At 37.5% G+C, this 14,703-nt stretch overlaps 1 protein-coding gene across 1 annotated transcript; it reads right to left on the bottom strand.

Moving 5' to 3' along the window:
* Window positions 1-373: 373 nt before the first annotated feature.
* LOC119787106 (germ cell-specific gene 1-like protein) lies at window positions 374-13,595 on the bottom strand. Its single transcript, XM_038290736.1, has 5 exons — window positions 12,989-13,595; window positions 11,776-11,823; window positions 5,940-6,092; window positions 5,676-5,787; window positions 374-1,632 (listed from the first exon to the last, which is right to left on the bottom strand). Exons 1-5 carry the CDS (start codon window positions 13,263-13,265, stop codon window positions 1,338-1,340), a joined length of 885 nt encoding a protein of 294 aa, XP_038146664.1. The 5' UTR covers window positions 13,266-13,595; the 3' UTR covers window positions 374-1,337.
* Window positions 13,596-14,703: the final 1,108 nt, after the last annotated feature.

Genomic DNA, 14,703 nt, shown 5'->3' with positions numbered 1-14,703 from the left:
TTTAATACAAATATAGGTTAGACCTGTGTGAAAATGTTTTAAAAGAAATTTTCAATTATATTGAATAGCACACCTTACTATTTTTTTCATTTCTTATATATTTATAAAATTAACTGATGTATATTTTGGGAAAAAAATAAATAGAAAAATCCTGGAAATGGAGCTGCTCATCATTTTTTTAATTTTCAACATGGAAAAAATGCCTGAAAATTAAGTAAAAGTAACAATGCAAAGATACAAGAAAGAAATAAAACCTATCCTTGGAAAAATAATCATTAACAGCATGAATATTTAGCAGATATCTGGTCTTTAGGTTTGTTATAGATCAACCTTTGATATTCGGAGCTTCAAAGATTATATCTAAGAATTGTTGTTTGCAAAATAAGAAGCGAGCTTCAATTTATTTTCCTTATGTGCTCAATTCTTGCAGATTCCTGCAGGCAATGGGTGAGAGATCGCCAGTCCAACACAGACAGTCAACCACCCTCACACAAACTTAAGACCTATTAGCAATCCACATGGATCAATAAACTAAGCAGAGATGTGTTCAGACTGTGGCAGGAGGCCTGTGTACCCAGAAAGAAAAAATCCATGAATGGACAAAACATTTAAACTTAACACAGAAAAGACCCTTAGAGCAAACAGTGATGAGTATTGGTCCTTAAGTTTTAACATAACTGTGCATGTTTTAGCAACCACAGATGTTTCCTGAACAACCAACTTTGTTTTGTTTTTAATAATGGAGGGAAAATTAAGGGAACTGTTTTAGCCAGTCAGAGGCAGCATTTATCCACTCAATTACTTCATGTGTTTACTCTCCTTTTACTTCATAAAGTCAAGAAAATGCAGTAAACATTTTTTGGAAGCCATTTTTGAAATACCTTTTTTAAAAACTGGGTTTCATGGTTAGACGGCATAATAGTGACTAACAATTATCTTTTTCTGCTCCAGAAAATAAAAGGTGAACAGGCACAGGTTCAGTAAATGTTTTGTTTTACTTACTATGAAGAAAACCCAGTAAAGCCTAATGTTTGTCATTCTGTTAAAACTGCCAAAGTTGAAGGCAATAAGAAACTGAGAGAAACTTACAATGTTTATATGTTTGAACTCAACATTTCCTTTAATTTTGCAATGTATTAAGTAACACAAAGAAGATACAACTGCATTCCATGGACCTCAGATGGCAGATCCTTCTTTTCCAAGTTTATTTCTGGCCTCTCCAACTTGAATTAAGTGTGACTTAAAGCTCCTTGACCTGCTTCAATTAAGGCAGTGTTGAAGAGCATAAGATGGAGCAGACCTGCAAAAACTTGAGAGGTGAACACAGCAAAGATATTTCAGCACTGTTCTTCCCCAAGAGATGCTGCAAAGTCACAAAAGTCCAAGGAGGCAGCAGGTATGGGAGTCCTCCTGCCGCTTTTAAGGGACTGATTGGAATACATGTCCACTGATTTAGAAATGGAGTGCAAGGAGTTGCCCCGATAGTATCTGTACGCCTCACGCGCGTTCTCTTCCCTGATGGTTTGCTCGAAGGTCTTCCGCTTGTGTCTGAACTCGATAACTGTCTTTGTATAGGAGTTGAGGGTGGTGACTGATGCGCCCATACAGCAGGTGAACGAAGCCCACGCCAAGCTGTTTAAAAAAGAGGAGAAGAAAAGGTTGTTTTGTAAAACATGAAATCATATTTTTTAGTTGTGACAGATGTAAAGCCAGATTAAAAAAAAAAAAGGAAAGCAGGATATGAAATATACTATCCACTCCTATTGGAACACTCAAAAAGGATTGAAAATGGCATCCTTCATTTGAGCTTATTTAAAAAAAACATAGGAAGAGTCTAACCTTGTAAAATTTTTTAAAAACAAATCACCAGTGGCATATATCTCAAATCCAAAAATGAGAAATGCTTTAATATGGCTTTAAGTAAATCTGTGCACTTAGATCGATGAAATTTAAGTTTTTTAGCAACAAAAGGGAGAATGGCTATTTAAAGAACCTCCTGTTAACTGGTCTGTCAGGTCGAAGATCTTAGATTTAGCCCACTAGTTAAATGATTGTATCCAGAAACATTAAACCCACACTTTAATCCTTATTAAGAATTAGTTTCTCAAAATATTGTGCTAGTCACTCATTTTATTGGTGTTTTCCTAACATTCCAACAGTTCTGCATGTCAGTCAAACACTCAGTTTTCGTTAAACTATAATAACCATAATTATGTTATGTTAAAACAGATGCTAAATCCGTATGTTACAAATTCTGAATGTTTTTTTTTAATTATTATTCAGTGTTATGTTGAAAAGCACTGCAGACACTTTATTGTACAGTTTTTGAATTGGAAAGGAATATGCGTTTTATTGCAAAAACCATATGGTCAAATTGCTTCAAATATAAACTCTAGTGACATCATATTCTCATATCCTTTGTCCTTGGAGTACAATATGAGGTCGGCCCACAGCTTTATTGTCGGTTGAAATACTTTATCAATACCAAAATTTAATTAAATGGATGAAACCCAAAAATCTAAACTGAGTTAGAATGATGGACACTGGGGGATGGCTGGGAGGAGGAAGGATCTCCTGCAGTGTTCTTTCTCATAGCGAATCTATAGAACAGATCATAAGAGGATGCTCGGGGTCATACCTTATGTTTTTAATTCTATTAAACTGTATAAAAAAATATAACAATTCTATATATATATATATATATATATATATAAAATAATGAATTTCTAGAGGTTCTAGTAGTAGGAGTAGATCCCAGGACCGAGCTTTGAAGTCTTTGTCAAATTCAGAGGTTGAACCTGCCCTAACTTGGACTTTAGTTGTAATTTGGGTCTTTTTATGTACATTTCTGCAAGATTCAATTGTACCTGTGCACATTTTCCAAAGTGCAGACAGATACTGTAGTCCAAGTCATAAAGTTAAGTGCAGACGAAACTCTTTTTCTTTATGCTAGTATCTTCAATAAAAATCATAATTATGCCATCAAATTTGATCTGTGCCTTAATCCTGAAATTAATGTAATACTCAGTAATTGTAGAATATCAAGCAACCTAATTCTAACAGCTGAGATTTGTTATGGTCACTGTATATCTTTATTTTAATTAAGTCTAGTCCTGCTTTAACATAAATTCAAGCCACATTAGTTAACATTATAATACTCTGTGTTATAATGATTAATAAGCAGATATATATTGAATGCATTTGCATTAAACTCAATTAAAAATTTTTATCTGAAGGATTGTCTTCAGGTACGAACTTTACAGAAAGGCCCTGTCACCATTTATTAACATAATTTATAGTAGTAGTTAAAAAAGCGTTTTCTGGCATTATGGCAGGGAAACTTACCCAGGAAATGTTTTTTTTTAGCTAATCTGTAACTCAGACTGGTTGAACATCTACAGAACTCTTTGTTTGTAGAAAGAGATATGGGCAAAGATGTAGCTGAGTGCACAAATAAATGTTGAGAGAGGCTGGAGCTGCTGAGCACACCCTTAAGGATGAAGCGCAAACGCAAAGGCGGAGCTAAGTGCGTGCAAAGACAGAGTAATGCATGCACACAGCGGGCCGAGCCAGAGCTCAGCGCGCACCAGGACCGTCTTGAATGACCATGCGGGAGATTTAATTAAACAGTGCAGATCAGTGTTGCTGGATGCTTACATTGGTAACTGATGGCATATTAGCAGGCAGTGACTGTCTACCTCACCGTAATCTGTTACTGGTATCCATTGGACTCCAGCTTACTTTCATCCCTGTATAAACACTTTAAAAAAAAACAGCAAATGACCAGTGTGCTGAGCAAAATGGATGAATGCTGCAACAGCCATTTGTATTATAGCAACAACAGTTTTAAGCCTGATTCAGTTTAAGCAGTCCCATCAGGAGGAATGGAGCCAAATTTTAGCAAATTACAGTGAAATGTTTAAAAAACGGTACAAAACATGACATAAAAGCCAGTATCACTAAATATACAGAAGATGTATGAAAAATTCTGAATGAGAAGACAGAAATGTGTTTATCTCGGTATTGCTACATCAAAATGAAATTATTTGTGATAATCCTGTCATAAATTATGCTTGTAAAAGGATCCAATAGCAGATCAACAAGAGACAGAATAATGCAAAAACAAAATACAGATAAAAAGACTAATTTTGAAAACAAAATAAAGTAACTATGGATGTAAATTATTGCTTAATGCTGTAGTGTCAGTTTGACAAGCATCATCTATGTGCATTTCTGTGATATAATGAAGTCTGGAAGACTAAAGGCTGTCCAGACTCGCTGGGAGATCCTTCCCGACCCACATCAGTGCTCTAAATGTTGACCCCATGAAAGTTAAAATAGCAGGAGCTAAGAGCAACAATCAGATGATTTGGGACACATCCCCTGTCTATGTTTTTTGTGCTGGAAATCTAAATAATTTTAACTGTGGTATTAAAGAAAACATATTGTCTCTGTTATTAAAGAAATCAGACTTTTTTGCTACAGTAATGAAAACAGGACTTAGAGCCTGTGTGAAAGCAACAGAAGAATATAGCAGAAGGCAAAGAAAATCATCAAACTGACTAAACACACATAGCCACAGGGGGAACTTAACACGTTTCTCAGAACTCAAATTAGAAAAGTTGGATTATGTAATCTCCAGGGGAATGCTTTCTAGTTTCCTGCTTTTGGACCGTTCTATACTCCATGGTCAGTTTTTCACATAGAAAAAACTCTGTTCTATTCTATATCCTGTTCATATGCACTGGACTAGAGCATATTGTCTTACAAAGATTTAAAAAGGAGGATAGAAGGAAGATCTTCATCAAAGGCTAAAGACGATTAGTTTCAAAAGAGTCTAAAACAAATGACTCAGCAGAATACCAAAAAATCCTCAAAAAGCTATCAACCTCACAGAATAAAGCTAATCAGGAAAAACTTTAACGACAATAAATTACCTAAAATAATTCAAATACATAAACAAGTGAATCCCAACAACAATGACTCCCATGGATAATGATCAATTCCAAAAGACAAAGAAAAAGGACATTTTAGCTAAAAAAAACTCTGTTTATATTAAATAAACATGGCACAGCACTGGTTAAGAGGGATTTGGACAGATAAAAGTGCGAAACAGTAAAGTACCCTTACTACTGGCTTTCTTACATGTTGCTCTCTATTGTTTACTTTCCTGATTTCTTTCGCACTGATGACATCATCAATGCTAACCCTGAGTGATGGTGTCACCAGACACGCAGATGGGACAGAGGCCACACAGCTGCCAGCGAGGGGTTAAACCCAGGTTTTTTTGCCAGTAGGAAGGGAGTTAAAGGCAGATTGTTAGCTGGTTTTAAAAAAACGGGTTAAACGCATTATTTTCAGTGGGAAAGAGGCTATATTGGCCTCCCTAAATGAGGACAGTAATGCTAGAAAGAGCAAGAGTTTAAAGGTATAGTGGAGGATGTTCTTTTTCAATCATTAAAATAAGTGGTCCTCCTAATTGTCTATCATTCTGATATGTTTACGTAAGGCCATTCTATATAGGCATTCCCACTCGGGGGTGGGTACAGGGTTGTGCATGTGCATTTTTTTTTTTTTTTTTAAGTGGAGAGGGTCTTTTCAAAAATTCGCGAAAATCCTCCACTGTACCTTTAAGTTAAAGAAAAAACAAACTTTGTTTTAGGTCTAAATCTAACCAGAAAGACCACCCATAATCCCAGTTGTAGGGCCTCCAGTCCGGTGGACCATGGCTAACGGTGACCTGGAAGACCTGGGTATACATCACATGAGCCACCATGCCAAGAAGACCTAAAACCAGATGCACAGTAGAGTCAGTCTTGCACTTTTTAGTTTTTGTCTTTGTCAAAAAAAAGGTACATGATTTCTCAGATATACAAAGCAGTCAAATACTTAAATGTAGTGCTGCTTAAATATCATTTTAATAAGCAAGCGGTTACTACCTGAGAGCACTGTGAAGACAGCAGCAAAGGCATTGAGCTTGAGCCCATCAATTATGTTGCTTGAGTGGACCAACTCCATACACATGAGGCTGAAGCCCACCATAAGCAGCAAAATATATAACATCTCAGAGACCAGCGACAGCCACAGCATTCCTGCAAAAATGACAAACGAAGTTTATTAAAACTCATTACTATATTATTCATAAGAAATCTAAAACTGAAACATATTCTTTAAAATTTCTTTGCAAAACACCTCCAGCAGTTTTTGAGCTGTAATATATCCAATCCAACACAATTTGTGATTTTTATATTGCACATGCAAATGTTCTAAATGAAATCAGTTTGATGCATTGTTTAAGAATTTAATGTGACCATATATTCAAAACTATAATGTGATGGCAGTGCAAAGAGCCCAGAAGTTTACGTTGAATAAAAATATAATATAATTAAAACTATTAAAAATATTGTGAAATGCATTTTCTTTCCACGTTTCACCAGTTGGTCCCAAATGCCCTTTTAAATTTCTAATCTCATATAAAATGAAACTGTCTTAAAAGATAAATAAAAAGGCATGTTTTCCAATGATTAATAGTGACATCACAGAGCAATGGATAAAGAAAACGTGCATGAGGATAACAATGTTATTGGGGAAAATGAACATGTATTATTTAAAGGTTTAGAGATCAGAAAGGCTCTTAAGACTTATTTGCCGTTGACATGAACCTTCTGAACTGTTCCTCCATCCATCTTAATGTAATGCTCAAGATTATCTTTAAATCCTTAAATATTACATTCCTTAAACGCACATACAAGCCTACATTCTGAGCGAAAGCAGCTTTTATAGACCCTGTATCATTACATTAAGTAAGAAGGGCAATTCTCACATTTCTTTCTGACAATTCTTTTTATTTTGAGGATTTACCCGCCTGTTTGAACCATAAAAAAACCACCAGATGCTTAAGTGCTGAGGTTAGAATTACATTTAAACTTGATTTCAACCTATAGAGACTCACACGGAGAAAAAATGCAATTGGAAACGTTTTATTGAATTCAATTATTTGCAAGTATTGTAACACAGACAGAATGGTTACGATTTAATATCTAAGGAAAACCAGCAATAATAATAATATTTGAACTTCATTGATCTCACAGTGGAGACATTTACCTGTGCATTTAACCCATCCCCTTGGGGAGCAGTGGGCTGCCATTTGCGGTATCCGGGGAGCAGTGTGGGGTTAAGGGTCTTGTTTAGAGACCCAGAGTGCAAGCTGTGGGAATCAAAATGGTACTTGCATCCTTCTCAGAGCACAAGCACACTGGCTAACCACTAGGCCAACACTTGCCCCATTCACCCTACCCCTCTGTAACCGACCCATGCCGAGTTCAGACCGAGCTTGGATCAGTTGAACGTGTCGAGCTTGGTTCCTTACAATATTTACTCATCACGCTAGCACAGTTCTTTGCCTCCTATAAGCAGTCCATGATACTATAGCTCTCAAGGCGGGAATTACAGTAACAAAAATGGTGGCGCCCTTAACATTCAGTAACTTATGTGTCTGGATAGCATCTTCCAGACAAATTTCAATGAAAGCCTCGGTCTCGGTATCATGACAGGTCATTTATGATGCCAATGGTTGTTAAAAGGCTAAGAAGAAGTTTGTGTAGTGAAAGATGAAGAGATCTGTGAAAAGCAAAGTCTGACACGCCGGAAAACCAGCAACATGAGTCAGCTGAATGTAAATAGAAGATGACGCAATCTGCTCAGGGGCTCCTGGTTATCAGAGAACTGAGCCACAGATGAACCTTGCCAAGCCCTTCTGTTGAACTACAGGTGCTGGTCATAAAATTAGAATATCATGAAAAAGTAGATTGATTTCAGTAATTCCATTTAAAAAGTGAAACTTGTATATTATATTCATACATTACATACAAACTCATATATTTCAGATGTTTATTTTGTTTAATTTTGATGATTACAAATGACAACAAATGAAAATCTCAAATTCATCATATCAGAAAATTAGAATATTGTGAAAAGGTTCAAAATTGATGGCCCCTGGTGCCACACTCTAATCAGCTAATTAACTCAAACCACCTGCAAAAGCCTTTAAATGGTCTTTCAGTCTAGTTCTATAGGCTACACAATCATGGGGAAGACTGCTGACTTGACAGTTGTCCAAAAGACGACCATCGACACCTTGCACAAGGAGGGCAAGACACAAAAGGTAATCGCTAAAGAGGCTGGCTGTTCACAGAGCTCAGTGTCCAAGCACATTAATAGAGAGGCGAAGGGAAGGAAAAGATGTGGTTGAAAAAAGTGTACAAGCAAGAGAGATAACCGCACCCTGGAGAGGATTGTGAAACAAAACCCATTCAAAAATGTGGGGGAGATTCACAAAGAGTGGACTGCAGCTGGAGTGAGTGCTTCAAGAACCACCACACACAGACGTATGAAAGACATGGGTTTCTGCTGTCGCATTCCTTGTGTCAAGCCACTCTTGAACCACAGACAGCGTCAGAAGCGTCTTGCCTGGGCTAAAGAGAAACAGGACTGGACTGCTGGTGAGTGGTCCAAAGTCATGTTCTCTGATGAAAGTAAATTTTGCATTTCCTTTGGAAATCAAGGTCCCAGAGTCTGGAGGAAAAGAAGAGAGGCACTTCATCCACGTTGCTTGAAGTCCAGTGTAAAGTTTCCACAGTCAGTGATGGTTTGGGGTGCCATGTCATCTGCTGGTGTTGGTCCATTGTGTTTTCTGAGGTCCAGGGTCAACGCAGCCACATACCAGGAAGTTTTAGAGCACTTCATGCTTCCTGCAGCTGACCAACTTTTTGGAGATGCAGATTTCATTTTCCAACAGGACTTGGCACCTGCACACAGTGCCAAAGCTACCAGTACCTGGTTGAAGGACCATGGTATCCCTGTTCTTAATTGGCCAGCAAACTCTCCTGACCTTAACCCCATAGCAAATCTATGGGGTATTGTGAAGAAGAAGATGCAATACACCAGACCCAACAATTCAGAAGAGCTAAAAGCCACTATTAGAGCAACCTGGGCTATCATAACACCTGAGCAGTGCCACAGACTGATCGACTCCATGCCACGCCGCATTGCTGCAGTAATACAGGCCAAAGGAGGCCCAACTAAATACTGAGTGCTGTACATGCTCATACTTTTCATGTTCATACTTTTCAGTTGGCTAACATTTCTATAAATCCTTTGTTTTTATTGGTCTTCAGTAATATTCTAATTTTCTGATATGATGAATTTGAGATTTTCATTTGTTGTCATTTGTAATCATCAAAATTAAACAAAATAAACATCTGAAATATATGAGTTTGTATGTAATGTATGAATATAATATACAAGTTTCACTTTTTGAATGGAATTACTGAAATCAATCTACTTTTTCATGATATTCTAATTTTATGACCAGCACCTGTAGTACTAGATTTAGCGAATTCCGGTTGTGTCTGGCACGGTCCAATTCAGTTCCATTTACACACAACAGTTATCTCAGTTACGTGCTCGGACTGTTCTTGGCACAGTTTCAAAAGGTTAGTGTAAATGGGGCTATGGACTCTATGCATTTCCTCACAACGAGCATGCATGTAGTGACGGTGGGGAGGAAAAACTCCCTTTTAACAGGAAGAAACCTCCAGCAGAGCCAAGATCAGTGTGTGCAGCCATCTGCCGAGGCAGACTGGGATTCAAGGAGACAGAAGCAGATATTGACATAATGAGATAGGATCTTTGTAGCTCGGGCCTCGGTCGAAGACTTTGACTTTGCTGAGAGTCTGCTTTTGCTTTGATGAGTTAACTAGGAAGAGTAGAGTAGTCTTCCCCCTGGGGACTGGTCACTGGTGGTGGAATAAGCTGGAGGATAAAACAGTCTAAGAGTGGACTAGAAGAGAGGGAGGAGATGGGGTAGAGGTGGGTAAAAGTTTGGCTAAAGCACTGAATGAGGAAGCTGGGCCTTCATTTTAATGAAGAGCATCTTGAGAAATGATTAGTTTGGAGAGGGTGCTGCTTGTCGTCGATTGGCTGAAGCCTGAGTAAGAGTTCGTCAGCAGGTTAGGCTGATTAAGAGTCTTTCAGGTTGGACTTTAGCTTATGCTCCATTTTGTACCTCAACTTAATGTGCATCCCAACTCTTTAGCATGACTAACAGTGCTTTGAAAGTACAGCTGTTTCAGTGAGAAGCAGACAAAGTCATACAGTGATGTGAATTAAATAGCCCTCTTCCAAATCAGGCTGTTAGGTCATTATAAAAAGACCTTCAAAGAAAAGGTTCTTTGGGTCCACAACCTTAGAAGTATTTATTGAACTCAATGTCAATTACTTTGCTTCATGTCTAGTTTTTTATATGTTTTTATTTTATATTTTTCTTATTGAGGTTAAGTGTGTTGCTGGCATTAGATATTTTCGCATACTTTTGGTATGCTAGATGATGGTAGCTAGGCTCTGATCAGTTGTTTTATTTTTATTCTTTATTCTGCGGGTCTGACAGTAATCAAGTCTTGGCAAAGCTGGTAAAAATGGTAACTTATGTGTCTGGATAAACACAGACTTATCACTAGAGTTGCGCCGGTACCGATACCAGTATCGGAAGGGGCCCCGATACTGCCCTAAAATGGTGGTATCGGTATGGGCGAGTACCAACAAATAGTGCACCGATACCATTTTGAGAGCCATAAGTTTATTCAACTATTGTCACCCACTCCTGGTAGGCAATAAACAGTTCTACTGGATTCACTTTGTATTAGATTTTTTCCTGCTTCACAAAGGTAGGCAGCAGCTCGACAAAGCCATGATGGCAATTATTTTACATTATTATGGTATCGGTATCGGCCGATACTGCACAGCCAGGTATCGGGGCCAAAAAATGGCATCGGCGCAACACTACTGATCACCAGTATTCATTGTTTAATAAGCAAGGTGATTACTTTTTACTTCCTCCAACAAGGTTATGTTTTTAATCTGCATTGCTTTGTCTGATTGTCTGTTTTCAAAATAACTAAAAATGTCATGGATGGATTTTGATGAAATTTTCTAAGAGCTGTGTATTGTGTCTGGCAACAAACGAGTAAATGTTGAAGATGTTCTGGATAACCATCTGGATCTGGGATTTTTTTTGAAAGATTCTGTGAATACAGGTATTAATGTAAGGTGGAAGTCACAATACGTTGGGGGCAATTAGCTACTTGGCGGAAGACTGCGCTCTCTGAGTGCTTTTCTTGTTTGACACAGCATCCCCCTCACTACCAGAGAATGCTCCACTCTTAACAAATTCAGAACTCAGTTAAAAAACTGGTTAAATTCAAATCCACAATGTGCTCAATAAACCTTATCGATCTCCTGGTGCACGACTCAGCCAGATGTCAGGATCAAGTGTTACCATGTAAATATCTATACATATTTATGCTAATATCTCTAGCTGTATGACCTGCCCTTGTACTGTAAGTATTTATACTTACAATACAATATATACTTCTATTTATACTTTTTTTACCTTTTCTAATTTTATTTTAGAATTTTTTTGCAATTGTTGTTGGCATTGTGCACCTTGCTCAGGGACAAGAGTTGAAAACTAGTTTCATAGTTAATAATGACATATTTAGAGAAATGTTCATTAATGTGTACTGTACCTGACAAATAAATAAATAAATAAATAAATAAATAAATAAATAAATAAATAAATAAATAATGGCAATTGATTTTTGTGGTTTGGGTTATTTTTGATACAAACATTTGTTTAAAAATCTGAAATATTTGATGTGACAAAAGAAAAACATTTCTAGTATAAACATAATTTTTATAGCATAGAATAATAGTCACCTTTCTCTGATGCAGGAGCTAAATCGATGAAACTCCGGCATCTTTCACCTTTAAGGTAGAAAAAAAAAAAAAAAAAACATAAATTCAAACCCAAAATCACCAAATACAACATCTGAGCCTTTAGTTTTGTCTTTAATACATTATGACTCCTATTAATTCCAGGTTGGTTCAACAAGATCAGCTGATAGTGCGACCTGATAAATCTTTAAGTTCATGAGTTCAAGAATAACTAAACTCCATGTTGAAGATGAGACATATGCCAGAGATAGTCCTTTTCTGACCTTCTGTTCAGGGTCACCAGATGGTGTTCTGGCAGAGCTGCTCAATCTGCTTCAGAAAAAAAAAGGCAGACAGTGTAAAACCAATCACAGACGCCAGAAACTATGACAACCCTCTGTCAGTTCAACCAACAGGATAGAGAGACGACCTTTGACCCCGTGGATTTCTGCACATATATACAAGCAGATTCCTTCTGTCACCAATCTGGCCTGGCATGTCTCTGGATTTGTTGTAAGTGGAACTGTTTAATCAGGTAGGTGCAAAGCAGCAACAGCTGTTTTGAGGAAAAACTCATCAAGGCCCCGAGTTACATAATCCTCATTAACTTGATCTCCTCAGAGGAAACATGTAGCTAAAGACACGAAACAGCTCTGCTTTGGCCAGACATTAAAAAGCCTCGCTCTCCAGAATTATTTCCAAACTATCAAGTGTATTTAAATTTCAAGAAAAAAAATCTATTAAATTAAATACATTTACAACACACATGCAACACCATAAAGAACCGAACAGAGCTTTCATTTCACAGAGGGCCTACATTTGATATTCTGAAGAGAAATGGTGATGAAGAAGAATAGACATAACCTAATCTGAAATAATATTGAAGAGATGTTTAATCTGAATAGAAAAGAAATAAAAAAAGAACAACTAAACCTCTAAATCGGAAGCTTCAGAAATGGAAATCTAATTTTAGTACAGGACATAGTTTTACAGTTGGAGAACAGTCGGAGCTTTAAACACATATTTTTTAAGGCACGTATAAATAAATAGACATGTAGAATTGTTTTATGGCTGAGGATACAAACTTATGTGTTCAAAAAAACTTTCCATAATAGCTAAATAAAGGTGCTTTTACAGACGCTTCCTGATTTAAAATCAGCTTTCCAATTAGAGGCCAACAGGTGTGTTTAATTAGCACCCACAGACCTGCTCTTACTTTCATCGTGGATGTTTTCCTCGCATGAGAACCAGATGCCGGTGTGGAACTGTCTGAACAGGAACCTGTCATCCCCGGTCTCCCAGCTGTACACCACCTTGTTAGGGTCCGTTTCGTTCACTCCGTAGTCTATGCACTGGTGCGTCCGCAGTTTGCTGCATTTGGGCTTGGGCACGCGCTGCGTGCCGACGCACCAGTAAGTTGTAATGAAGGCAGTGATGGCGAAGAACAGGGCAAAAAAGTTCAGGCTGACCGACAGGAGGGTCCTCGTCTTCATCTTGAAGGATGCACGAGCCTCAGCAGCATCAGCGGCGCGCGCGGGGCCCAGAAGTTCATGGGTGCGAGGTGGAAGAGACGCACAAGCGCACCCCCTGAGGAGACGGTCGCATTGGAGACCCAAAAGTTTGAGGAAAAAGCAGCCCGCAGACAGGCTACATCTCCAACATGGAGCCCAGACGGAAGGCAAGGTGATTTTTTACAATCTAATTCACACGCGCGCTTCACCCTGAGCCTGCACAGACGTGACGTTGTGAGAGGATTTGATGGTGGTTTGCATCAGTGTGGGATTTTCTCCTCATGCTCTCCTTCTCTGGCTGCTGCTGACTTTAGGACATCCCTCCAACCACCCATCACACTTACGGAAGAGGATTAGGGCCACTGAGGAGAAAAAAAAATTTACTGATTTTTAAATATTATTTCAGTTTAATATGGGAAAAGGTCCAAATTCTGACTTTAATCTCAGTATTCTGACTTTTTTTCCCCTCAGAATTCTGACTTTTTTCCCCCCTCAGAATTCCGACTTTAATCTCAGAATTCTGACTTTTTTCCCTCGGAATTCTAAATTTAATCTCAGGATTCTGACTTTAATGTCAAAATTCTGACTTTAATCTCAAAATTTTTCCTTAGAATTCTGACTTTTTTTTCCTAGAATTCGGACTTTTTTTTCCTAGAATTCTGACTTTTTTTCCCTAGAATTCTGACTTTTTTTTTTCTAGAATTCTGACACTTTTCCCCCCCCAGAATTCTGACACTTTTTTTTTTCCAGAATTCTGACACTTTTTTTTTTTTCCAGAATTCTGACACTTTTTTTTTCCCAGAATTCTGACACTTTTTTTTTCCCAGAACGCCGACTTTTTTTTCAGAATTCTGACTTTAATCTCAGAATTCTGACTTGTTTGTTAGTTTTCAAAATTCAGTCAGAATTCTGACTTTTTTTTTCTCATATTCTACTGAAATAAACTTTGAAAATCATTTAACTTTTTAAAAATGTTCAGTTGCCCTAATCTTCTTCCGTACGAACTGCTTACCAAATGCTTTCACAGAGAAAATGGACACAACCGGACCACCAAGCAGCCCAAGACATCAAGATTTTTATCATTTAAGTTATTGTTTTGGATTAATAGGCTACAAAAAATAAATTAAGCAATTGATTTGTGTTAATATTTCGATGAAATTGCTCATTATTCATCTAAACCATCCTTATTTCTTAAATACCCGAAGATTCCTGCATTTTCTCAATCTCCCCTTCTCTTAAATGTATGCCAACAATAACTTCAAGTCCACCACAACCTTATTTTCTTAAACCTTCTTGGATTGCCTTTTGTTTGTAATTTTACAGTGTGTGTGATAGAGCAACACAATGAGGGGAAAATGCTTATTATGTATAAAACCAAAGCAATAGACTGGGGTTTCAAATTTGTAAAATGCATTAATTA

This window comes from Cyprinodon tularosa, unplaced genomic scaffold (genome assembly GCF_016077235.1).
Source record: "Cyprinodon tularosa strain WSP-4 unplaced genomic scaffold, ASM1607723v1 ctg287, whole genome shotgun sequence".
Classification (NCBI taxonomy): domain Eukaryota; kingdom Metazoa; phylum Chordata; class Actinopteri; order Cyprinodontiformes; family Cyprinodontidae; genus Cyprinodon; species Cyprinodon tularosa.
This window is presented reverse-complemented; position numbering and strand designations above follow the sequence as displayed.

What these genes read in the sequence shown, in the direction of transcription:
- LOC119787106 (XM_038290736.1), bottom strand. Translation starts at nt 13,265, where the DNA reads ATGAAGACGAGGACCCTCCTGTCGGTCAGCCTGAACTTTTTTGCCCTG. An exon ending in GGAAAACATCCACGATGAAA is followed by an intron (nt 11,824 to 12,988) that starts GTAAGAGCAGGT and finishes TCTACCTTAAAG; the next exon opens with GTGAAAGATGCCGGAGTTTC. An exon ending in AGCTCCTGCATCAGAGAAAG is followed by an intron (nt 6,093 to 11,775) that starts GTGACTATTATT and finishes TCATTTTTGCAG; the next exon opens with GAATGCTGTGGCTGTCGCTG.